This window comes from Dryobates pubescens, chromosome 30 (assembly GCF_014839835.1).
Source record: "Dryobates pubescens isolate bDryPub1 chromosome 30, bDryPub1.pri, whole genome shotgun sequence".
NCBI lineage: Eukaryota > Metazoa > Chordata > Aves > Piciformes > Picidae > Dryobates > Dryobates pubescens.
The window spans coordinates 3281493-3308276 of NC_071641.1; the positions used below are offsets into that span (position 1 = coordinate 3281493).

A 26784-nucleotide genomic window follows, 5' to 3' on the forward strand; every position below is an offset into this window, starting at 1 on the left:
ATTATTTAAAAGCATTTATGAGATCCCTCCTCAGTCTTCTCTTTTCCAGATGAAAAAGACCCAGTTCTCTCAGTCTTTCTTCATAAGTGAGACATTCCAGTCCCCTGATGTATGTGGTTTCATATAGTCCACAAAAGCTGCCCTGAGAGAGTGCCCAGGGGGTTAGCAGCAACTGATTTTAGAGGTTTCAATCAACCCCAGGGCTCAGCTAGAGAAGGCACCAGCTTAGACCTAATCCCAGCTTTGGTGATGTTTCAGAATCCCGCGGCTTTCATCGCTGTTGGTCACTTTCCCACCCATCCTTTTTACTTTTGGTGTTTGCTTTCTGAGGATAGGTAAAACTCCCAACATCTCTCAGCCCACCTGTTTGATCATGTTCTCACCCTCAGAGTTACCAACCAGAAAGCAATTAGGAGGCTGCCACAAGAGGGAGGGAGAGAGGCTCAACAGCCCCACCTTTCCTGCGCAGGTGCTGTATTATTCTCCCCAAACACATGTTCCACATTAAAGGCCATGCGTTCTTAATGCAGCCACTGCCAGGCTGTCTCCACGCAAACCAGATTGCTCTGGGTTGGGCTTGCCTTCAGTATTCACAAGGTCACTGCATATTTGGACCTCTGGCTGTTGCACTATGGGCAGGTTTATTTTTTTTCCTCCAGTGCCCAAGCTAACACAGATCAGGTCTGGAAATACCTAGAACTGTCTTCAGGCTCCCAGGGGAAGAGTGGGGCTACTGGAGTGAATGGGTGGTGATATGACAAGGCAAAGGAAGAGCTTTCTGGAGAGTACCCAGCAATGTGCTTTCCCCGAGGAGATGAGCATGGCAGGGGCTTAGTTTTATCCTGGGAAAAAAATCTCAATGAAAACAACACAACTCCTGCTGCTGGAGATGTCATAAACACAGCCACTACCAGGTCCTGCATAGAATTAATTCTTCACAGCAGATCTCGGTACCCATCCACCACTTGGTACTTCCGGAAAAAATCACAGAATCGTAGAATGGTTTGGGTTGGAAGGGAGCTTTAAAGGTTATCTATTCCACCCTCCCTGCAGTGTGCAAGGACATCTTCAACTAGATCAGGTTGCTCAGAGCCCCATACAACCAGACCTGGAATGTGTCCAGGGATGGGGCATCTGCCACCAAAGATCAGTGATTATTTCGTCAATGTCAGACAACAAACTATTTTTCCATGGGGCAAGTGAGAGGCACAGAAGGGAAGTGACCTCAGTTACCTCGGGCAGCACCACTGCCAAAAACAGCAGCTGGCTCTCCCCCTTCTCTCCTATCCTCACCCTTGCCCTGCCTCTCCATTCTGGTGCTCTGCTCCCCTCCCACTTGATGGAATGAGAGTTCTTCACTCTCCCAGACATCCAAAGAAAGACATTTCTCCAGATGTTCCTCCCTGTGGCACGTGACAGGCTTTCAGGAATGTCCATTGTATGCTATAAAGATAGACACTATTCTAATCACTGTCCTTGGGCAAAGAGGCTCAGGCTTCCTGTTTTCCTTGTTACCCTTATTCCACCAAATGTCATCCCCCCAACCCCGTAGGTGCACCCACACAATAGCTGACTTTCAGCCTACACTTGTATCCTCTGCTGTCCAATCCAGAAGATTGATTGCTGTTGGAAGTAATTTCTCCAGGATGCTGATTGTCCTTTACAAACTGTGCTGTCGCTGACCACAGGGACAGCTTGTCTTTCTTTCAGCCAAATACAGGAGATACAAAACCATGGCAGCCAAAACCTCTCCTCCATAGGTGAGTGGAGTGAAGCTATTGTACAGCTGCGGAAGCAGGCATGAATTAAATTGGAGAAAGTGGTGGAGTTCTGGCTTCATGTCAGGGTTCTGCTATTTGCTTTTTCATGTGGTAGAGAGCATTGCCATCTCTGAGCTTGTACTTGGGGTCTTTCATGATCTTTCTTTCTGATTCTGCAGAGCTTCTACACATCCCAGTCATACTCCTGGACAAACCCTGCTCCCTCCTGTCCATTTCTGTCCCGGAATATGGAGGTGAGGAAGAGGACCACATTTCCCACAAGGAAGCTGTCTGGGACAAAGTAACCCCAAGAGAAGAGCCTCTTGTCCTGTTGGTTGAGGGAGACCAGCTGTTGTGGAATGACTCACACAGCAGAGGCTACAATGATGGTGAGGGGACTGGAGCATGTCTCTTACGAGGAAAGGCTGAGAGACCTTGGGCTGCTTACCCTGGAGAAGACAAGACTGAAAGGACATCTTATCAATTCTATCAATATCTAAAGAGCAGGTGTCAAGAGAATGGGGCCAGACTGGAACAGGTTGCCCAGAGCTGAGGTGGCGACCCCATCCTTGGAGACATCCTAGATCAAAATTCTTGAGGCCCTGAGCAACCTCATCTAGTTGGAGGTGTCCCTGCTCATTGCAGGGGGGTTAGGCAAGATGACCTTTGAGGGTCCCTTCCAATCTGATGCATTCTGTGTTTCTATGATTCTGATTTGTCTATTTTGATGCCCCTACTGTGCTGTCTGGGATTGGTGCCATCATTCAGTTCTCTTTTGGGCACATGCTTGAGTCTCAGAAGTCACTGTGCTGGCAAAAATCCCTTCTGCTGCTCTCCAGGGGACTTGACTTCTGCAAGTGATCCTTTAGTATATTTGTGTTTGAATGTTCTTCATTCCAGCCCGGGCACGTATGGCTTTTCTTTGCTCGCTGTTCAATGAGCCCACTCCGAGCTGGCTACAGCATTGTTTTGCTTTGCAGAATTCTTTCAAGTCCTGAGGAGATGCTGGGGTGAATAGTGGGAGTGTTTGTGGGCATCCAAGCACTTTCACGCCTTGTGCTCATCTTTACCTCTGAGTCATGAACAAGAGCCTGAGTCTTTTCCATAACCTCTGCCAAATCTCAGCCCTTTCTTCCATCCTCCATAGCAGCCTTTTGCTCCTGAACAGCCATCTTTTAATTCTGACTCTGTATTAGGAGAACCACCAGGTAGAAAACCACCCTCAGTTAACCTTATTGAGTTATGCCTAAGAGCAAAACAGACACACTGACCTGTGGCTACCCTTGTGTCATCAGCTGTTCCCATTTCTGAGATGAGAGAAGACACAGGTGGTGCTTGTTCCTCCAAAGTTTGGTTTTAATGTGTGCTTTTGCAAGCCTGATGCTGATGTTGCTGGGTGAGCCTGAGGATCTCACATATTGCCATCTCTTTTCTGTCCTTTGATTTTCAGGGGCCTTGCAGTTACTTCTTGTGTCTTCTTAGCTAAAACTTGATCCAGTTGAAGGTGCAGGCAATAAAAAATGGGGGCAAAATGGTTTTCCTACTCCACAACCTCTCTGGGCAGTCTGTTGCAGGTCTCTGGCACCCTCACAGCAAAGAAGTTTTTCTGACGTTCAAACTTAATTTGGGCCCATTACCCCTTGTCCTGTTGCTGGCCACCACTGAAAAGAGTCTGGCCCCATTCTCTTGACACCTGCTCTTTAGATACTGATCAGCATTGGTAAGATGTCTTCTCAGTCTTGTCTTCAGGGTAAACAGCCTCAGGTCTCTCAGCCTTTCCTCATAAGAGACATGCTGCAGTCCCCTCGCCATAATTGTAGCCTCTGCTGTGTGAGTCATTCCACAACAGCTGGTCTCCCTCGACTGGTAGGCTGAGAGGCTCTTCTCTTGGAGTTACCTTGCTCCAGACTGCTTCCCTGTGGGAAATGTGGTCCTCTTCCTCTCCTCCATGTTCTAGGACAGAAAGATGGACAAGAAGGAGGAGGGTTTCTCCCAGTGTACATGACTGGGATATGTAGAAGCTCTGCAGAATTAGAAAGAAAGATCACTAATTGTCTTCTTCAGGGATCCTTCACTCTTTTTCTCTGTCTAGACTGATAGGGTAGGAAGGTTTGACCATGAAACACAATTGAATCCATGGAGATGAAGCAGTCTCCTCCCCTGTGTTGCATGCCTCTCAAAGTACACACTGTATTTACAAATGCAAATGAGTTTCAGCATCATGTTCTGGAGTATAATCATAATTATTGTCCTTGCTGTAGGCAGATGGACATTTGGGCATTGAACTAATGCAACATACTACTATATGTTATCCTCAGACTTAGTTGCTTGTAAACATGTTTGGTTATCTTTGTTCCCTACATGTGGTTTGTGGTTTGGACAAAGAGATGAGTACATGGGTTGGTTGGCAGGTAGGTGATTATCTGGGTCAAAGATAAATGCTCTCTTTTTTTATTCCTTAAACCATGGAGCAGAAGACTTATCTGTACAATCCTGAGGGCAGATGCTGATTCCATCTTAGGTTTGGAAACATCTGGTAGAGTCACAGTGTGGCTTCGTTCACAGCAAATGAGACCTAAGAAAGTGGAAGGTGGTGAGTGAATTTTTTGTTGGGCAGGATAGCGGTTTTGAGGGAAAACAAAAAGGCTCCTGTGATTCCTGAAGTCAACGTTGTATTTCTGTTTAGTTTCCTCTACAACATAATCAACACCAGTGATCTCTTCTCTGCCCTGAACAGCATGTGTTTCATGGCCATTAAAGAGAAAGCAGCTCAGTCTTTCATGTTCTGCAGTGGGCTTGTGTTTCCCCCTTCTTTGTCTCACGGCCCTGGTATCACTGATAGTCTGACAGAATGTGTTTAGCTCCCAGAACTATTAAAAATGTAGCTCAGATGGTGCTGATGGGAGGATGACATCTCCTGAATAATTTATTTTAACTGAAAATATTTGTAATATGTGTTAGCAGAACTCTTCATTTTAACTCTTCATGAGGTGGCTGCTCGTAGTGATTCACTTGCTGGGGCGAGAAGAGTCTTGGTCTGTTCGAGGATGGGTTGGACATCTCTTATCAGCCAAAGCCTCCATTTCCTTCAGGGACTGTCAGACTGTTAGCTGTGGTCCTTTGGAGGCTGGAGGAAGGAGATCTGCAGAAGGACTCCAATGGGAAGCTGGAGGTGTTGGAAGTGTTGGAAGAAGTCACTAGCTAGCCAGGGCATCATCCCAAACAGTTTGGGACTGATCCATCCTCCAGCCCTTTCTTTAGGTCTTGGCCACAGATTCATCTGTCACTCTTAATCTTAACTCCACTTAATCTTGAAGAGACTGGAAAACCTCACTGTGTCTGGCTTTTTCATAATGAAGTCTCAAAGTGCTTACATAATAGAGCTGATTATAGTTATGGTTCACTTGGGGAAGCCAATACATGGAAAAGCAAAGTGATGTACCTGAGGTCACACACCAGGACAGCGTGAGAGGCAGGAGTCAGTTCTCCATGTCCTCTGTTCCTTCCCAGCCTCTCTTGTAAACCCAAACAGCAATAAAATGAAAGACTGATTCATACCAGGAAAAGCGAGATGTGAAGCAGCATCAACTCATAACCAACCTTGGAGTCACTGTGGCTCAGTGGAAACCCTGGAGTTAATGACCTCTGCATAATGGATGTATTTTTGTGTAACTGAATTCCAAGAAATAATTAAATCCTTCTTAATTATTGAGACAGGAACTAGTAGGAGAGAAGAACCAGAGTCTTTAGGTCAGATTCATCTTAATACATCACCAGGCCTAGCAAAAATTTGTCTTATGAATAAATATACCCTATAAATCAGTCCAATAAATTTTCCCTTGTGAAAGAAGTTGTCTTCCTGCTTTATGTGTCGTTTTAAAGGAAGATAATTGGAGATGAATTGTCTTCATCTACAGAGAAACAGCCCTTCCAAATGAGTAACTGAAACGCAAACGCGTATCTGTATCTGCGTGTGTCTGTGTTTTGGGGATGGTGCTGACATCTGTGCAGGGCATGTTAGACTGAGACCGACTTTCCAAGAGCTGCTGGAGCGGAGACCAACGCTGCTTTCCAACCTGGGGAAAATTCTCCTCAATTCCAGCTTTTTTGTGCATTAGCAATTACTTTCAAACATTGAAAACTCAGCAGCAGTTGCCAAAATCTGTGTTGCCTCCCAAGGAAATGTTCTTAATTTCTTGGGGTTTAGATGCCAAGTATGTGGCTAAGCTAAGGTTGATGATAGCAGAGGTTTGGCTTTAGGCAGATGGTGAGTCCGTGCACAGAGTTAGTGGCTGGAATATGCACACAGCCGTGACCATGCTGGGGTTACATCTGTGGAAATGTAAAAACATTGGTTTTGAAAGACATTCATCTTTTCCACATTTCCTGCTCTGCTTGGAGGTGATTTTTACATTGTTTTATTCTTGGCTGTCACAGTGCTCTGAGTCTTCCTGCCTGAGAATCTCTCCTTGCAATGATTTTGCAGCCTCGTGTATTATGTACACGTGAAAAATGGTGGCTTGATTAAGAGGTTTCTTGGTTTCAACCAGAAAAGAAATATATAAAGTCACTAGAAAGCGGGTTTTATGAAGAAAGGCTCATACCTGTCATAAAAGAAACCAGAATGGTCTCTGAATGAGGTATAAAGGGACTTGCTGTGAGCAGAAGCAAATTGAAACTGGGTCTTGCTCTTTGATTTTAAGACTTCATGTTTTAATGCCTGTGAAATACAAGTGCCCATATGCACCTGATGGGCTCTGCAAGCTCCCCACTATTTTTTTTACAACATGATGCGTGTCCCATGAAGTTGTCAGACACATGAGGATGTTTCTTGCAGCCCTGTCCCTGCAGTAGCAATGAAACATCACTTAGGCTATGAAGGGAAGGAGGATGTTGCATTGCTGCAGAACTGTAAGGATAGGGTTATAAAATTACCATGCCTGCAGATTCCAGATGTGAGCCATATGATTGCAAAGCCCTTGGATAAATCAGCTCTCTCCTAAGCCTCCTCAACATCTGTCTAACCTGGAAGTGCAGTTTACACCTCGTGCTGGGACTAAAAAGCCTTTCTGGAAAAAACTCCATGCAGCTGATGAAGTGTTTGCTTAGGATTAGGTGCCGTGGTTAATACTAAAGAGCACTGAAAAGTGTTGCAGTGGCCTTGAATTTCCTCTGTGCTAAAGACGGATGTTCATGTGGTTTGAGTGGCTTTTGTCCTATTCCCTGGGCTCAAAAGAAAAAGGAATACTGGGCTTTTAAAGATGGAAAGTTAGGCTAAATATAACAATGTTTCCTGGACCTGAACTCGCCACAATACACTGTTCCAGCAGTACTTCCAGCAGGAATGCAAAAGAGGCAGGTCTGTGTGTATGTTCTTTGGGGTTTGGTTTGAAATAAACAGGGAGGTGTACCCATGTGTAAGGGTGGTGGCTTTGGGAAAGCAGGAGTGCAGGGCTGTTAGGAGATCCTGCCTTTCCACTGCTGGGGTGAGCCCCTGTGAGGCATCCGGCCGTGTGTCCTCTTCCCGAGAGCGATCAAGTTACACTCCTTGAGCTTTGCCATGGTAGCAGAGGAAGGGAGAGTACAAAGGTTATGGAAAACAAAACATTAATTTTCTTGCCCAGCTGTGTTACAAGCAAAGTGCAGCTTATTTATACCCCCAGCATACCCTCCATAAATCAGGCCTGCTCTCCAGCAATGCATTTAATGAGAACTATTAAATGATTTCATGATGTACTCATCGTTACCATCTGATAAAAACCAGTGCTCCCTCCAAGGACCAGCACTTTTCAATTGTAGCTTTTTATGCTCAGGGAAAGGAGGTGGTGGTGGGGAACAAAGCCTTGGGCAGTGTCAGATGCATTCTGCAAACGTCTCTTGCAGGCACATTGTGTCGAGAGGATTGATCGCTCGCTTGGACCTAGCTGGAGTCGTGCAGCTTTTAATTAGGGAGATGGGCTGATGACGTGAGTCGCCCCCTGGTTTTATGGAATACCTTGCCAGCAGAAAAGATGTGATTCCAATCTTGCCTCCATCCACCAGCATAAATCACTGCCTTACTGGCCAAGATGGGTGTTGCTCTCCGGGGGAACATGAGATTGGACCCCAGCCCATGGTGCACAAGGGAGCTGAGGTGCTCCACAGCATCCATGCACAGGCCCCATGTGTCTCCCGTGCTTGAAAAAAGACTGCTTTGCTCTTTGTGTAAGTGAGTTCAAGCCAAAAGAAGGGAACCTGTTGCAGGGTAGCATTCAGGAGGCTTCCCTAACCACAGAGTCATAGGTTGTAGACTTGTATAATGGTTTGGGTTGGAAGGGACCTCTAGAGGTCATCTAGTCCAACATCCCTGCAGTAAGCGAACCCCTGACCAAGCTGTCAGCCCGTGGCTTGGACAGCAGCACTCTGTGCTGGGTTAGGAACTGGCTGGAGGGCCGTGCCCAGAGAGTGGTGGTGAATGGTGCCACATCCAGCTGGCAGCCAGTCATTGGTGGTGTTCCCCAGGGATCAGTGCTGGGCCCCATGCTCTTTAATATCTTTATTGATGATCTGGACAAGGGCATTGAGTCCATCACCAGTACGTTTGCAGATGACACCAAGCTGGGGGCAGGAGTTGATCTGCTGGAGGGTAGGAGAGATCTGCAGAGGGACCTTGACAGGCTGGACAGATGGGCAGAGTCCAACGGCATGAGATTGAACACATCTAAGTGCGGGCTTCTACATGCTGGCCACAACAACCCCATGCAGAGCTATAGGCTGGGGTCAGAGTGGCTGGAGAGCAGCCAGGCAGAAAGGGATCTGGGAGTACTGGTTGATAGTAGGCTGAACATGAGCCAGCAGTGTGCCCAGGTGGCCAAGAAGGCCAATGGCATCCTGGCCTGTATCAGGAACAGTGTGGCCAGCAGGAGCAGGGAGGTCATTCTGCCCCTGGACTCAGCACTGGTTAGGCAACTCCTTGAGTCCTGTGTCCGGATCTGGGCTCCTCAGTTTAGGAAAGATGTTGAGTTGCTGGAATGTGTCCAGAGAAGGGCAACAAAGCTGGGGAGGGGTTTGGAGCACAAGCCCTATGAGGAGAGGCTGAGGGAGCTGGAGTTGCTTAGCCTGGAGAAGAGGAGGCTCAGAGGAGACCTTATTGCTGTCTACAACTGCCTGAAGGGAGGTTGTAGCCACTTTCTGTCTCTGTCAATAAAACTGGAGAGGCTCCTGCTTTATAACAGATGTTTATCTTGCCCAAATTTGTGGGAAGCTCTAGGAGGATGTCCTTAGGTACTGCATGGCTTTAATGGGGTAAACAGCTGCTGTTACTTAGTTTACAGCCAGATTTTCTGAGTGGGGGCTGGGAGGAGGAGCCCATAATTAATCCTTTGGGAATGTGGTTGGGATTCCAGTGTGTTGGGTTTGGTCTGAGTGTAAATAGCATCTCCCAGATCAGAGTAGTGAAATTCAGGTCCAAATGTCACCTTAAACTTCTGTGTCCCTCCGGTGGGTATTTTTTCTTCCTCCTTCAAGTGATCTGCTTCATGATCCCAAGTGAAGTTGTTGTTACCAGTCTCAGAAGTCTTCTGGCAAATCTGGAAGAGTTTATAACTCAAGTTAAAACCAGGGGTACAACAGAGGCAGCTGCTCTCCCAAGCCACAAGCCCGGGTTTGCCTTTGGGTGTTCTGTTGTTGTTGTTATTTTCTTGTTTGTTCTGTAAGGTGTTAAGGATGGCTCATGCCAACCTGGTTGCATTCCAGCCAAGTTTTTCTCCTGTAAATAACTGTCCTTACCTTGAGGATTTTATTTCTCATGGCTCCCATCAGATGGGAAGCAGCAGTCTCTTGCCCTAGTGTCCTTGCCTGTGGTGCCTCAGGAGCTTGTCTGATCTTACTGAATATTAATAAATAATCAAGTATAGATAACTACCAACAAATCATGTCAGAGTCCCTAATACAAGTACCTTACCTAGAAATCCAGGGCTCTGAGTACAGGCACGTGGTAAATACACACCCGTGGGACAGCCAGGAGTGGCAACCCAGCACTGCCTGAGGGATAAGTGTCAAACAAATGCCATCTAAATGCTAAAAGCAGTGCACCTGTGGAAACCTGAAGTACACATCAGCCATGAGATGGGTTTAGTGATGTTATACTGGGCAAAAAAAAAATCAGAGGGGTTTGGTGGCAAAGAATGAAGGCAGGTGTAGGGCAGTGGAAAAGAGCCCTGCGCCAGAATACCCAAAGTAACCAAGAGACCTCCTAAATAGTGGAGAAAACTCAGTTTATCCTCCTGGTGACTTCAGAGATATTTTAAGATATAGGTGGTTTTACCCTAGTGTTGTAGACATTCATAAGGGGAGGTTGGAACACGACTTCTTGAAGTGTAACCACAGTGCAGGGTCATGCAGGTGGCAGCTGCCAGACCTGTGGGTTTTAGGATTTGCACAGCCGGCAGGTTTTAGCCTCCTCTTTGGAAGCTGAATCAATATTTTGTTAGGTTTTGCAGCAGAAGGATGCCTAGGCAGCACTTTTTCAGAGCTTTGTCTTCAAGCTGAGGTTCTTTAGCCTGGGCTGGTGTTAACACTATTCCTTGGGATTTAAGTGCTCTTGTGTGAACGGATTTCACACCTGACTTTACAGAGCAGTGACGCCTGCTGCTGGAACTTGTTACAAGTCAGGGCTTGGATTTTGAGGGGATGTGGAGGAAAGCATGGTCCCAGCAGTGCCTCCCTGCAGGCACCAGGTTGTATCTGTTCTAGGGTCACATGCACATCGTGAGCATTTTTTAAGCAGCGTTCTAAAGCACATGAAGATGTATAAGGAGGGAGGTCACTGAAAGGTTCTCAAACACTGGAACAGGCTGCCCAGGAAGGTGTTTGACTCCACATTTCTGGAGGTGTTTAAAACATGCAGAGGTGTGGTGCTGAGGGACATGGTTTGGTATCAGACTTAGTAAAGGTAATAGTTGGATTTGTTCTTAAAGGTCTTTCCCAGCTGAAATGATTCTGTGATTTGACAGTTTTATGGTTCTATAATTCTATGAGACAGAGGTGGAGTTTGAAGGTTAAAGGAAGAATCTTGTGTTTGGAAGTGAAAAATGGATTTGGATGTGAATATTGTTCAGCTCCAAAAAGCAGGGTTAATAGATACAGAATCATAGACTCATTTTGCTTGGAAGAGACCTTTATGATCATCACAGAGTCCAACCCAGCAGTGCCAAGTCACCACTAAGCCATGTTCCTCAGCAACACATCTACATGGCTTTTAAATCCTTCCAAGGATGATGACTCCACCACCTCCCTGGGCAGCCTGTTCCAGGGTTTCACAACCCTTTCAGGGAAGAATTTTTTTCTGATATTTAACCTAAACCTTCCCTGGTGCAACTTTGAGGCCTTTTCCTCTTTTTGCTTGAGAGAAGTGGCTGACCCCTACCTTACTCCAACTTTGTTTCAGGGACTTGCAGAGAGTGAGAAGGTCTCCCCCCTGCCTCCTTTTCTCCAGGCTAAATGACTCCAGTTCCCTCAGATGCTCCTTAATATTCTGTTCTACTGTTGTATAGATCACTACAGAACATACTCAGCCTGTACTGGTTAGTCAGTAAATACAGATATAAACAGTCATAAAACCTGCAGAGTGTTGCATATGTAGTGAGCTCCTCCAAAACAGCTTACACCAAATGTGTGGTATTCTGAAATGTTCATTGCTTTCTCAAGACATGCCCATTTGTATGGACTTTGGAGAAGTTCAGGCTGCCCTGCTGTTTCCATCCAGCATCAACATATAAAATGGGAGAGAAGGTCCATAAACAGGTCTGGAGGAAGGTTTTCCATTAGCTGCTGGTTGTAATTTATGGTGGGAAAGCAGCAGGCAATTAAACCACTTACACTGCTGAGCATTAATGTGTAGTGCTGTAAGTTAGAACATTTCCTTTAATGTTTTACTTAATGAAGATGAAGTCTCTCTCTTTATGATTTAGTTAAGTCATTTCCACACAAGGGCTTGGGTGGGTTTTTTTCAGAAGTATCTTTATTATACTTCCATAAACACCCCAAGCATCCATGTCAGGCTGCTGCTTCAGCATAGACTGTGAAGAAAGAGCAGAAAGGATTTATGAGCCCTCCAGAGATTGTTTTGTGCTGTCTTAAATGTAGCTGGAAAGGGATTTGGTTTGATGGGCTGTTTTCAACTTTGTAGATAAATGTCTCCACCCTAAGATGCCTTGCAAGAATTTAGCAATAGGTGCAGAGAATGCAGTCTGCTTGGCTGTTCTGCTACTGGTACAAAACACTCCTTTAAACTATTTAAAGTAGTAGATTTTCTCAAAGGTATCATGCAAGCAATGTAAATAAACTTCAGTTCAAGCCCAGTTAGGTTACAGAAGCACCTTGTCCACAGCTAAAACCAGTGTTATGAGCCTCTCATTCTCTAAAGGATTGCTCTTCATTTGAAGCTGATGCAAAGGTAGGAATCTAGTCTCCACATAAATGCTCAGGTAAAGCAAATACTAAGATACTGAGAAGGTAAAGTAGTCTTCATGCCACTGTTTTTGCTGATGTGGGGTTTCTCCTCCTCTGTTTTTAACCTGTATGTCTTTTTTATTGATTTAATGTGTAAGAAAAGTACCATCCCTAAGCAAGTAGTACACCATTGAAAACTGGACTGGTGCACCTTACTGGTGCTTTGAGGTTGTCATTAGAAATACAGTTCTGTGCTTTCCCATCTCTCCTGTGGCCTGCAGACTTTCAATTGCCTTTGAGAGAGGTCAAATATATAAAATGGAGAAAGCTTCCATTGTGTGTTGCATCAGAGGTGGAGGTGTCATTCCCTCCTTTCATTCACAGCTCTTCTGGGCACCTTACACAGCCTGATTGTTGACTTCTAGGTATCGGAGTTTGTGTAGGACTGACTCAGAAACCATCTTGGCCTTCTGAGGATGAATGTGGTAGGGTCTGAAAACAAAGTGATGGCAGTGATAGTGCCTGGTCCCATTGTTCTGAGCATGCTGTGTGCAGTACAAAACCAGTAACACCAGAGGCCTGATGATTTTGTGGTTACAAGCTGTGGCTTGCATGTGTAACAGTCAGTAATAAACTGCCATGGGAAGTACCTAGTCAGTCCCACACAATCTGTTTTAAAAAATCTATTTAGAGGTGGTCACAGTGTTTATCAGTTATGCCACTTATGAAAATGGCAGCTGGAGACTGATGAAGAAGACGGTGCTGGAGGCTGTGCAAGTTCAGAACAGGACACAGACCTTACCTGTGCAGAGCTTACGGGCTACAGCACCTTGAGTTGAAACCAAGTGTCCCAAATTCTTGATTGCACCAGCCTGAGTATTCACCAAGTCACAGAATCACAGAATGGCAGTGGTTGGAAGGGACCAGCCCCCAGTTGAAGTAGGTTCACCTAGACCAGATTGCACAGGAACTCATATAAGTAAGTCTGGAATCTCTCCAGAGGAGGAGACTCCACAACCTCGCTCTCTGGACAGCCTAGTCCAGGGCTCCACCACCCTCTCAGGAAAGAAAGTTCTTCACTGAGAAAGTTGTTAGCCTTTGGAATGGGCTGCCCAGGAAGGTGGTGGAGTCACCATCCCTGGAGGTGTTCAAGAGGGAATTGGATGTGGCACTTGGTGCCATGGTTTAGTCATGAGGTCTGTGGTGATGATCTTTGAGTTCTCTTCCAACCTTGGTGAGTCTGTGATTCTGTGAAATTTTTCCTGATGTTTAAGTTGAATCTCCTGCATTCCTGTTTGCCCCTTGTCCTGTCACTAGGCACCACTGAAAAGAGCCCAACCCCATCCTTGTGACCTCCACACATTAGGTACTGATCAGTATTGATAAAATCTCCTCTCAGTCTGCTCTTCCCCAGGTTAAACATTCCCAAGTCTCTCAGCCTTTCCTTGTCAGAGAGATGTTCCAGTCCCTAATCATCTTTGTGGCCCTCTGTTATACTCTCTCCAGTAGTTCCCTGTCTTTCTTAAGCTAGGGAGCCAGAACTAGACACAGTACTCCAGATGTGGCCTCACCAGGAGAGAGTAGAGGTGGAAGAGAACCACTCTTGACCTTCTGGCTATGCTCTTCAGTTGTTTCAAATTGGGGATTTGATCAAATTGGGGATTTGACAACGTAGAGGAAAATCCCTGTTGACTTGACTAGGGCAACTCTGGAAGGCTTCACTGGGGTTAAGTGTTCATGCTGAGTCTGTACTACATCTGTGCTGTAGCATACAGCAAGTTGGACACACCAGCAGCCTTCATCTGAGGAGCTGTAACTCAAAGCTGGAAGGAAGTGGGTATAAGCCTTGGGCTGTTCTCCTGATTCAGGCAGAGGGCTGAACGCCAGGAGTGCTGAGGATTTAATACTTGTGCTAACAATGTTAGCTGAGCATACTTTCTGTAATCCATTCTTAAACACAAATGTAAATGTGGTTTGACACCTTGAAAAATGTGCTAGCTAGCTTTCCTCAGCCCTGTTATCCTTCCTGATGTGAGGACCCGGTGGAAGAGAGCCAGGAGGAGAAGGAAGATGCCATGGCCACCTCTGCGTGGCTGCAGTAAGTGCGTTTCCAGAGCAGCGGGGCAGTGGTGCTGCACATTTCCTGCTACACCTCCAAAGAGCTCAAGACACTTGGGTGAAACATAGTCCATAAAGGCAGCATGTCATTCTTTGAACAGCTTCCCTTCTTTGTGAATGTAAACAGCAGAGGACATCCTGTGTGTCTCTGGCGGGAGGCAGCCCAGCCTAAGTTCTCCGTTGCCAGTTAAAAAAAGAAAAGGGATCCAAGGTGGGCTTCCTATTGCTGGTCTATACAGGATTGGTTTGTTTTCTCTTGGATTTTGAAAATCCCTTCCCAGCAGCTCCATACAGTAGCCCAGAAGCTGCAGGCACATGGCACAAGGCTTGTTTCATTACCTGCCCAGCAGCCAGGTGGGCCTGGTGTTCTCATCACAAAAACAAAGCAAAAAGCAAAGCTGCTGATTAGCTTCACCACTTGGAACAGCAAATGCAGGCTCTGAAAAATAAATATCTCTGTGGGCTCCCACCTTTGGGGATTTGTATGATGGAGGATTTGGAAGAGCTCCTCTTCTGGTGATGTGCATGGAGCCATTTCCCTTGCTCATGCAATCCTCACTCTAGAAAAACCGCTGGCAGAGGCTGGAAAGAGTTCAGAATAATGCATGGAAATGTGTTATTTAAAAGAAGAAAAAGATACTGTAGGAGAAGTTCAACATCACCATTGCCCTAGGCCTCATGCAGATAGAAAAGGATACTCCCTTGTCCAAAAGCTCATTGCTTTCATGCAAATGGTGCTGTATGGATATACCTGTAAGTGTGTAGATATTGCAAAAGTATTTCCTAGGTGAATAAAATCACATCTGCTTAGCAAAGGTAGGCAGGCATTTAAAGTGTGCAAGCTTCTAAAGAGATGTTCTGGTTCTGCTGGGACAGCATCCTAGGCCAGGCATGGTTTGCAGGCCTTTAGCGGTTTGGAGTCAGCCAGGGCAGCTGACCTGAGTTGGCTACAGGTATATCTCAGATAATAAATGTCCCTCTCAGTCTTAAAGGGTGAAGTTTGTTAAAGAGAGGTGAGTTTTGTGCTTGCACTGTTGCTCAGTCTCCTATTGGTCCTGCTCTTCTTGTTTCTTCTGCTTCTGATGACTGACTCCGTTTATTCTCATCATCGTACCTTTGCTGGGCTTGTGACTTTATACACTTCAAATTGGTATTAGTTTGGTTGTTTCATTAAATCTGTTTGCATTTCAACCTATGGGTCTTCTTTCCTTTGCCCAGTCCTCCTCTGCTGGGGAGAGATCACTGGGTGATAGAGCGACTGCTGTGGTTTAGCCTCAAATACAGGCTAAGTGTAGACAGAAGTTTAAACCACTCTCAGTTACAGAATGGCTTTAGCAAAGAAGCCAGAATTTGGAATAGCTGTAGAAAAGTTTCTGCTTTGAAAGGGGCAGAAGTTTGAGGAGCCCACTGGAGTTTGGGCAGGCTGTGGGTGCTCACGTGGCTCTGAGCTCTTTCAGAAGGTACAAATCAAGTACTGACTTAAAGCTTAGGCTGAATTCTTGTCTTAGTGCAGATGTGTATTCCCTTTGTTATATCAGTTAATAGCATGAGATTATTTAGAAACAGGTTCCTGATATCCTTGAATGTGGTGAGGCTGAATGTAATACTCCTGTCTGGCCTGGAAGGAGGAGAAGTCAGGCAGACCCTGTGTACAGGTCCTGCTACATGACCATGTCATTGCCTTGCCCAGGCTGAGAAATTTGGCAGCCAAAGACGTGGAGCATGTCTTAATTTTGCCATGTAGGTGCTTTTTCGGTTTCTCATCTGCCAAAAGTTTTGGAGCAGGGAGGTGCTGGTTCCTAAGCCGTGTGTGCATTGGCTGTTCCTGCTCTTTGGGTGGAGAGCTGGCTGCCTGTCTGCTGGGGTTTCCTGGGAGTGGCACAGATACCTCATAGTTTCAGTCTCATTTAAAATTAAGACTGATGTAGTGAACACCATCTGAAGATAAATATTATTCTCCTTAGAGTAGCTCAAATTCTTTCTTGGTGAGAGAGCCTTAATGCTGTGTCTCGGAGTGTCTTGTCTGGAGGGTTACGTTATTGGTGAGGATTTGGCCTAATACTTTTTAAATTAAACTTCTCCAAACAGCATTTGAAATCTTAAGACTTCTTTCTTCTATAATCTGCAAAGCTCCTTTCTTGCTAGTATCTGGATGCAACTTAAATCTCCGTGCAATGCTTTGCAAGGGCATAAGCCAGCATTAATTTTACACATTTCATATGGATTTTGTAAGCAATGTACTAAAGGAAAGCAATAAAATACTCTCTTAGGTTAAGGTCTTTAAAAATACCTAGCAGAGTAAGATGCCTGAGCACCACTGAGCTTCAAATTCAGCCCTTGAAACGTAATCTTTACACGAGAGGGACTATTAAATCCCATTAATGCATCAGTTGCATTTAAGATGCACATCTGTTCATCTGTGCGCACAAAGAAAATATTGATGTCCAAATTCTTTCTCAGGGGCATTTAAAATTATTTTCTACTGAATTGAGTAAGGTCATTTGGCACAGTCATACAGGTCATCAATAATTAATCCAGGCAGGCAGCGCTGAGTCTCAGGGTGCTTGCAAACACCCTGTCAGACGGGATGGTCTGGCAAAGCATGGGCATTTCTCAGGTTTTCTCAACAAGCAGCAAATGTACATTTAACTTTTGAGAGGGAGAGAGAGAGACTTGCTGTTATTGAAAACATCTGTGCTGTGCTTGCATTACAAACTGGATGCATCCATATGTGCAGAGCTTCTGATCTCTCAGTCCACCCCCATCCAACCAGGGGGCTGCTGGACTTAACAAGAATATATGGTTTGGTTCCACCATGTGCTCACAGACTGCAGTAATGCAAGAGGTAAGATTAGTCATGGTTAGCTTCTGCTAAACTCTAGTTAAAAGTTAGACCATATTCTTTACACCTTGCCCTGGTTGTCAAAGAACTAATTCTGGGGTATGAGCTTGTCATCTGATTTAAATTGTCAATAGGGGAAAAAAAATCATGTCTTCCAGAGAATATTTCCTATCCAGACTTGTTATCTAAGAAGATGGGATGAACATGAGATGAATGCTTGCTTGTGTGATAGGTTAATCACAGAATCAACCAGGTTGGAAGAGACCTCCAAGATTGTTAACAGCTGTGCTGGTTGAATGGTGGGACCTGATCTTAAAGGTCTTTTCCAACCTAAGCAATTATAGATTGATTTTATGAATACTCTTCTCTTTCACCTCAGCAGGATCTGTCTGTCATGAGGAAAAGGCTTCTGAGGAGGTTCAGGTGACCAGCCTGGGAATAGAATCTTGCTTTTGGACAGACAGTGCTGGGTGATACAGGTCTGGGCCAGTGTGACAGGGGTAACCCACATTTTGTGTTGTCTGACGTTATTTTGCTTGCTTCAGCTGTTGGTTGGCCTAACAATGTGTGTTGCACAAATAGTATCAGTGCATACCCTCACTGCATGAGATGAATTAAAATGGTGTCCAGAAGCTTAAGGATGACAGTAACCCTCTTCCACTTGATTCTTCTCCCAGGAGTCTGATCAAGTATGTGTCATCCCAAGCACTGAGCCATACTGGCTTTTAAACCATGATGGCTTAACCTTTGGAATCAGGGTTGGATGGGACCGCAGGAGATCCTAGCTGAGAGCACACATGATGCCTTCAGCATGGGCAGAGAAGGCACCAGAGCCCTGTGTGGCAAAAGGAGCTGTTTGAGTGTCCCCCCATCCTGATAGCAACCAGCTGTCCACAGGCCATATGTGGGGACAAACGGGCTGGGAACCAGTCCAAAAGCAGAACAAGCATGTGTGCTGCTCCCTCTCCACCGTAGCACAGACTTCTAATGCCTGGCCCCTGGCAAATTGTGTTTCCTTTACAAGATGACAGAGCTCTGCAGTTATGATAAGGAAAATTGCTGCCCAGATGCCTCAATGCCAGTGTTCTGCTTGTTTAAATATTTGTTCAACCCAGCTTGACTTGCCAGTGCATTTTTGCATGAGGGGTTTTGGAAGAGGTGGAAAGAAGTCAGTTCTAGTAATCTCATGCTCTGGCATAATCACATGAGAGCATTTAGCCATCAGTACTCTCTGTCTGCAAAGCAGCTCTTAGCATCATGTCTTTTCATCACTGTCCTGCATTTCTTAAGATGAATCTGTGTATGTCCAATCCACAGCCTGTATGAAGAATTTAATGACTTCCCATCTCCAAAGCTCTTAATTTGTGGTGTTCACATGTCCTGTGTTTCCTGAGAGAGAAAATAAATAGGGATAGGTGGAGGAAAACAACTGCTTCCTCGGTGTTGTATGTTCCAGGGCTGGTGGCGTGGTGCATCCTGCAGATGTGGCAGGAGTCTGGATTATTCGAGGGATAACTTGTAACTGGTGTAAGGTTATGACTGTGAAAAGAAGTGTTGGAGATATTTGTGTTGACCATCTCACAAGCTTTACATACAGTATCTGTGGAAACTTGACACTGCCAGCTTCTCTCTTGTGATCTGTCCTGGTCACTGCTGTTCCTTTTACTTCCTTATTGTGACAGAGCCTCACCTCGTATCTGCAGTTACAGTTTCCATTTCTGACCTTCTTGCTCTGTAGTGTGATATCCTACCCCAGGTCTTAGCAACTGTCTATTTAAAAAGACCTAGTGGAACACCTGGTAGAGCAAACTGCAGCAGGGAGGCCAAGCATGCCCCATGCCCTTATTTTAGCCCTACCAGCACTCTCAGCATCCTCTTCTAAGTAATTTTTTTCTGGAATTGCCTGTGAGCCCATGAGAGCATCACTGTGCAGCCAACTGATTAGAAACAAATTAGCACAAAACTCCAAATTAAACTTTCAGCACACGAACATTTGGACTTCACCCTGGGAAGTACTTTGAAATTCGGAAAAACAAGGATCTGGGAAATATTTGCTAACATTTGCCAAGGTTTCTATTAGTTTTTAATGTTTGTTTTTAAGGTGATTTATGCAGAAAGAGAACCCCTGTCCCCTCAATCTTCATATTTTCCTGTATATTGAGGTACATTGCCTGGGGAGGTGTTGTACCTAAGATGGTTTATTCTGCTCAGTTAAAGCTGCAGCAGCTTAACATAAATAGGCACAATTAAGAGGAAAGAAAGCCTACAGACTTCCTTCAGGTGTCAGCAAACAATTATGCTGTTAATTTCTACCTGTTTGTGGATGCTTGAATTTAAATGAGTTGCAATTAAACACAGTAAGCTGTATTTGCAGTTCTGAGAGGCAAGGGAAAGAGTAATGGAGATTGTTGGAGATCTGTAATATGGGTTTGATGGTCTGGAGGCCAAGAGAAGGTGGCATGGCAAGGTTGTCTCTAGAGGCCATCAACTTCTGCAGCAATGTGGAAAGCACTCTCAGCTGCATGGCTTGTGATTAGAAGCTTTTATTGATGGTAGCCAGCTCTCTGAGCAAGGAAAGGTGCTAGCTGCTTTGTGAGGACAGACCTGCCCTGAGTCACGCATGCTGTCACAGCAGCTCTCTAAAAGCTGGTGTTTTTAAGCACAACAGCCTCTTTTTCCTCTTGCAGGGAGATCTGTCTGTAGCTGCCCTCAAGATGTGCCAGGGCAGGATCAGGATAGATAGTTTCAAAAATTGCCTCACAGAAAGGGTTATCAGGTATTGGACAGGCTGCTCAGGGAGGTAGTGGAGTCCCTATCCCTGGAGCTATTTAAAGGACATGTTGATGTGGTGCTTAGGAACATGGTTTAGTGGTAGTAGCATAGCAGTAGCAGTGGGACTGTGAGCTCTAGGAGAGCAGTTGGACTTGATCTCAAAGGTCTCTTCCAATCTCAATATCCTATAACTCTGTTCTACGATTCTATGACATATGGGGACCAGGTGTGTGGTTCCCTGAAGTTCTGGGAGCTGCTCCAGCACTGGGTGCATTTAGTAGCTTTGGTGCAGGTTTGTCTCTCATTGTAACGTCAGGAAACATGCTCTACAGCCATTCATCATCTGCCCATCAGCGTGCTGTCAGTCACTCTGATTTATTTGGGTTATTGGTGCCAAGCTGATTAAATTGCACATTTCACAAGAACAAGAGTTTCACTTGTGGCACCAAGTAAAAGCATTGCATCTGTGCAAGTCAGCTAGCAAAGGTTACAGTGTCTGCTTACATTCCTCATGAAGAAAATCTTGTTAAACTGTCTCACGTGTTTTACAGCCATGGTAGAAGTCCCTGAAGAACACACCACCAGAAGAAAGGGTTTCAAGCTTTTGACATCTGATTTTATGTAGCAGGAGTATATGGTATTTAACTGGGGAGTGAGTGGGAAGTCAGTGTGGTGACCCAGATAGATACCTCTGCAGAGGGAGAGTTGGTGGGCTGGGGCCATGCAGAAAGCTGGGAAGATCGTTGGTGGTGGGACATGCAGTGTTGCAGATCAGGTTTGCCAAATGACTGCAGCTCTGGATGCTGGAATGTGACATCATTTGTCTTTTTCAAATTAACTTTGGTGCCTTGCTTTGGCCCTGTGTGCTGTTTTTCCTGCCCACCCCTATTTTTAAAGAAATATGCAAAAGCTAATTTTAGCTTGTGATGATCAACACAGATTAATGTGTTGATCAATCCCCACATGCTCTGGTTCCCTGAAGTCAAGTTTCAGCAGGTCTTGGGTTCAGCTGGATTCCGGGGCTGTTTCCATCCCTGTGGCCATGACTCTCCATGTTAGCTGCCTCCCCCTAGACTTTTATCTGATAAATGTTTTGTCCCTGCAGTAATCCAGCTGTTTCCTTTTTTATACTCCATATGTTTTGTTGGAAATGAGCTCAAGTGAGGCACTGAGAGTTGTTCCAACTGGTATGCGAAGTTTCACAGAATCACGGAATGCATCAGGTTGGAAAGGACCCTTGAAGGTCATTTTGTCCAACTGCCCTACAGTAAGGAGGGACATGTCCAACTAGGTCAGATTGCTTATCAAGTTTGACCTTGAATGTTTCCAAGGATAGGGCCTTCACCACGTCTCTGGCCACCACTCTCCTTGTAAAGAACTTCCTTCCTGTTTCCTGGGACAGCATGATGTGAGGCTTCGGTGCTGAGATGCCCTTTCCTTGCTTCAGTGGCATGACTGGTTCCTGGCTTGGCAGGACATCTTCAGCACCCAGACACAAGTTTTTCTTCACAGATGATCTGAAGCTCCAATTCCCCTTGCCAAAATGGTCCCCTGTGACAGTGACATTCACAGCCAGTTGCCAACAGCATCCATTGCCCGCCTTGAACCACAGGCAAAACCCAGAATCCCAGCCAGTATGGGAAAGAAAAGGCTTAACTCAATGTCTGTGCTTTTTAGGACATCTTTGTATGATGTCCCTAGCAATACTCTCTTCTGCATGTATTTGCTTCACTTGCTTTAAAACCTCCAGTAGTTCCTGCAGAGGATGATGCAAACCAGTGTAGATCCCTTCATCCCTCACAGATAGTCGCCTGCATCTGGGTGAACTATCACAGAAAATGACCTAGCAGGGCAGGGTAATTTGAGGCCATTACTGATAGCCAGCCCTAGCTAGGGAATTTAGCTTGTCAGAAAGAGCCCATCCAAGTGGGAATCTGACCCAGACAATAAGTGAACCTTCCCATTCTTGCAGAAGCTGATTTTTTGCTGCTGCTTATGATCTGGGATTTGGTTTTGTGCTTCAGCAGGAAGAGGCTATTGCTTTCTGCTGGTCAGTAACCTTCATACCGTGCTGGAACTTCTCTTACCAAGTGACCAAGTGAAGAGTTAAAATTGCAGAGTCAATTTGCTGCAGGAGCCTGCTGCTTCCTTGATGCCTCCAGCTGAAGCATTGATCTGAACTAACCAGTTTAGTATGGGTGGAGGATCTGGCTCAGAACACATGGGACTATAGATAGCTGCTCAGCTTCTGCAGCACTGACATTGATAAATGGTCCCTGGGTGAGGAGGATGTTTAGTCATCTCCTGAGGATGGTTTGACAGACACAAGTAACTACCAAGGCTCAAGATGTCTGTCTATGCTAAAGCTATTTCATCTCTCTAATGTATTGTAGAGTACAGATCATTTTGGGTGGTTTTTCTCTTGAAGAATGTATTCTTCCAATGCTGCTCTGTGCACAGAGGGGTGGCTACAGGTCATATGTCCCTGCAGCAAGCATGAAGGATCACCCCAGATTCAGAGGTTCCCTGCGCTAAGCCCACCCTTTCCCTCATCACTTTGTACACCAACAAGGTGGCCACCAAGAGACAGCACAGAAATGAAGTGCCACATTTCATGGCTGTCATGGCTGTCATAGCCATCTTGGGCTGGAAGATGTTCCTTGTATAGACCATCCAGGCTGTGGTGCTCGGCAACTCTAAGGAGCCCTGCTTTGCTGAGAAGAGTGTCTCCCAAGGCTGCAGTTGATTTTTCACAAGTGAGCTTGTGCTCCAGCCAAGACTGCTGACAGCTCAATATTCAGCTACAGGATACAATTTTCTGTCATTTTGATTTATGATCTTCTCTGTAGCCAGAGTCCCATGTGGGAAAAATCCAAAGCACAAGGAGTCTGTTTTAAAGTTAGCTCAGTGCAAGTTTATTCCTCAACCGACCTAGCAAATGTAAGATTTTTTTGGGGGGTTTATTTCTGGAATACAGAAAAGAAAAGCACTAAAAAATGACCTCCACTGTCAGTTTTGGGACCTGTCTGTCATTGTGTAATGCAGCAGGGGTCATGGTCGCCAAAAGAGAAGCCAAGCTGAAACCACAAGAGCAACATCTGTTCTGCTCTGTCCATAGAGGCTTTGATGCACAGAAGCAATGTTCAGGACATGGGGGCTGAGCTCCAGAGCAGTGCTTCAATGAAGGGTATCTTAAAAGTCTTAATAACCAGGGATTTCACCTGGGAAACATCCCAAATCCCCTGGAGGAGAGGCTGGTGTGGAGCCATGGGCTCTGCTCCCTCTGGTCAGCAGAAGAAAACTTCATCTTCCAGCATCTTGGGTTTGCCTAGAGTTTGTATGGCACAGCTCTTCTCTGCCCCAATCTGGCACCCAGTCTTGGGTCCTCTGAATTGCTTGCTACATTTGGAGTGTCCCTTCTTGACATTAGTGTTTGGGGGTTACTGCTTGCATCTTCCTTACAACAGATGCTTAAAAGAGCAACGCTGAACTGGGGGGTGGAAAAAACATCACATGGCTACTTGTGTGCAGTTGCATGAGTTTGTGGTGGTTTAAGCCTTAACTGGAGTGTAATCTACCAAAAAATAATCTGGAGTCGGTTTGGAAGTAGGAGAAGGGGAAGAGGAACAGACCAGCTCAGACCCGGGGGACCCCTCCTCCTGGGGAGGAGGGAAGCCAAGTCCACCTGGATCAGGTTTCCTTTGTCCCCTGAGGGAAGCAGGGCTCTCCCAACCCTCCCACCCCCCAGGATGGGTGTAACCCAGCACAGAGTTACAAACTGTTCTGCAAGACAAAGGAAGAGGCCCCATCAAACAGCTCTTGGGGTGGCACTGACAGGAAGAAAAGCTCCTTGGCACAGCCCTGGAAAAAGGCAAGAGAGAAGGGAAGTTTGTTTTGTGCCAGTTCTCTCTTTTCCTAGAATTCAGACAGTTTTATTTATTTCATTTCCCCCCACTTGGCAGTGGTGAGCATATAGGTCATCTAAGATCATGGACTGCATTGGGTTGGAAGGGGCCCTCAAAGGTCGTCTTCTCCAAGCCCCCTGCAGTGAACAGGGACATCTTTAACTAGATCATGTTGCTTTGGGCCCCATCAAGCTTGACCTTAAATATCTCCAGGGATGGGGTCTCCACCACATCTGTGGGCAACCTGTTCCAGTATTTCACCACCCTCATTGTGAAGCACTTCCTCCTAGTGTCCAACCTAAGTCTAACTGTCCCTTGTCCTATTACTACAAGTTGTTGTAAAGAGTCCTTCCCCAGCCTCCTTGTAGATACCCTTCAGGTACTGCAAGGCTGCTGTGAGGTCTCCCCAGAGCTTACTTTTCTCCACACTGAACAGTGCCAACTCTCAGCCTGTCTTTGTAGTAGGAGCACTCCAGCCCTCTGGTCATACTTGCGGCCCTTCTCTGGACCTGCTCCAGGTGATATATGACCTGTCTCAGAAGTAGAACTCTGAACTGCCATAGGCTGAAATGAAGTCCAGGGGTAGGGATTGTTGGTGTGGGGACATGGTGGTGTCATGGTGCTGGTCCCTGCCATGAGAGTGATGCAAAGTCTTGGCTGGAGATGGGTTGGGAAGGCTTGGGCTCTGCTGCGCCTCATCTGCTCTGAGGGGAGATGTCTGCTGTGTAAGGGCTGTGTATTCCTCTCATTGTCTTCTGGATAACCGGTAAAGTATTATTAGAAACAGAATCATTTTGGTTGTAGGATATTTTTAAGATCATCAAGTTCAACCTTAATCCAAGCCTGGTGGGTTCAATGGGGCTCTTGTGGCTTAAGCACAAAACTCTGCACTTGGCCTTTTTGAACCTCAGTGCCATTGGCCTCGGCAAGTTGATCTAGCCTGTCCCGGTCCTTCTGTAGCGCCTTCCTACCCTCAAGCAGATCCATGCTCCTGCCCAACTTAGTGTCATGTGCAAACTTGCTGAGGGGGAGGGTATTTTATATATAGTTGCATATACTGAGGGTCTTGTTGAAACCCTTGAGTTGTGAGGCCATCTGTCTCCACCACAGGTAGCAGAAGAGGACTGTAACCCTGTTGGGCATCAAACTGCAAAGGAGAAGAGAAGTAATTTGGCTTGGATAGGGGTAAAGCAGATAAAAATGAAGCCCAGGTGCACTCCAGCAATATTGTTGGAGTGGGGAGGTGGCTGGGCAATATGCAGCAGTGAACTTGTAGATGCCCAGGATCTAAGGAGGGTTTGAACATTAACCTCACTGGAGCTAGGAGTAGGTGGCTGGGCAGTCTGTGTGTTGTCACCACACATTATTTGGACAAATGGGTAAAAATAACATTTCCTAGTTTGCTTTCCTGCAGTGCATACACACACACATGTGTATACACACCACCCACCCCTTCTGCAGCACACCTTTAGTGTATCCAGGGCATTTCCTTGCTGACTGGTGTCTAACAACTGAGGTACACAGGTGGATTTGTGTCTGGTCAGCAGAGATAGCCATCACCAAATCCTTTTAATAGATCAAAGAGTGCTGGATCTATCACTGAAGATTTCTTCTAGAAGTTTGTTTCAAGCAGCCTCCCAAATGTTTCTCTTATGTATCAGCCAGGAAAGAAACACATTTGAGGGTGTAAAATGGAGAGAAGTTTTGGTCATTGCTTTTTGAAGATCTCCTCTCTAATGAAGGATTATTACAAAGAAATGAGTATTTCACAGTACTTCTACAGGTGTTTCTGTATTCCTAAAAGCCACTTGGTCCCCTTGGGAGGACCTTTTTACAGGGGTTTGTAGTGACAGGGTGAGGGGGAATGGCTTTGGGGTAGAAAGGGGTTACATTTAGACTGGATATTCAGAAGAAATTCTTCACTGTGAGTGTGTTGAGGAACTGGAAGAGGTTGCCCAGGGAAGCTGGAGGTGTTGAATGCCAGGTTGGATGTGGCCTTGAGCAACCTGCTCTAGTGGAAGGTTGGCAGGGGGATGGGGCTTTGGTGGGGGAGTTGGAATGAGAGGATCTTTAAGGCCCCTTCCAACCCAAATCACGCTATGACAGCTGGTGATACAGGAGCTGGTTGGGAGCCTGTCCTTGCTCAGCCTTTCCCTTCTGGCTCCTTTGCAGGCCTTGTGATGAAAACCACCCCGATGTGAAGCCTGATGCCTACGTGAACAACCTCGCTGAAGCAGTTGACATTATCCTCCATCAGATGTAAAGCCAGTGGCACTGTGAATGGTCGGAAGGAATGAGGAGGATCTCTCACATGCAGCTTTGTGAGGCAACTTTGTATTCTCTTACCTCCATCTGACGTTAATGAACCCAGAACCAGACTTTCCCAGGGTGGTGAACACCCAGTGTTGCTAAATATTTAGTGTAACAGTACTAAGTGACTGATTAATTAGCTTACAGTACTACTGACCTCATCAAAGTGAACACCAACCCTGCTGTCCTCCAGCATGTCTTGAATGTCTTTCCCTTGGTGCCGTGCCCTTGCCAGTACAGGGAGCAAAATTAGCTCTCCCAAAAGCGACAATTTCTTCCCATCTGGACTTTTCTGTTTAACTCACCCTTTCTGTGCCTTTTGAGGTGCCTGAGATGGGATGGAGGATCTCCTTGAGGGGTGATGGAGGCCACCAAGCCCTGGGCTGGGTCCTCTGTGTGCCTTTCGCTGTGGGTGGCATGAAAACCCCGAGGAGCGGGACAGCCCTCGCGCCCTTGGCAAGCCATTAACCACCGTTTTTGCCAAGACTAGCCCCTGTCCAGCACCACCTGGGGTTAGGGCTTGAGGGTCTGGTAATGCTGCAACACATTATGGAAGAATCACACTGTCCTGTTGGGAATAAATCTCATCTTGTGAGTCTGGCTCATTTGTGTTGTGTTTGGTCACATCAGTGCTGCCAAGGATGCT

At 45.9% G+C, this 26784-nt stretch overlaps 1 protein-coding gene across 1 annotated transcript in view; it reads left to right on the forward strand.

Moving 5' to 3' along the window:
• Window positions 1–26580, forward strand: part of LHPP (phospholysine phosphohistidine inorganic pyrophosphate phosphatase) — a 91520-nt gene extending 64940 nt beyond the window's left edge. The window contains exon 7 of the mRNA XM_009907156.2: window positions 26001–26580. Within this exon, the coding sequence (XP_009905458.2) occupies window positions 26001–26091 (91 nt within the window). The 3' untranslated portion in view covers window positions 26092–26580. The remainder of the gene's footprint in view (window positions 1–26000) is intronic.
• Window positions 26581–26784: the final 204 nt, after the last annotated feature.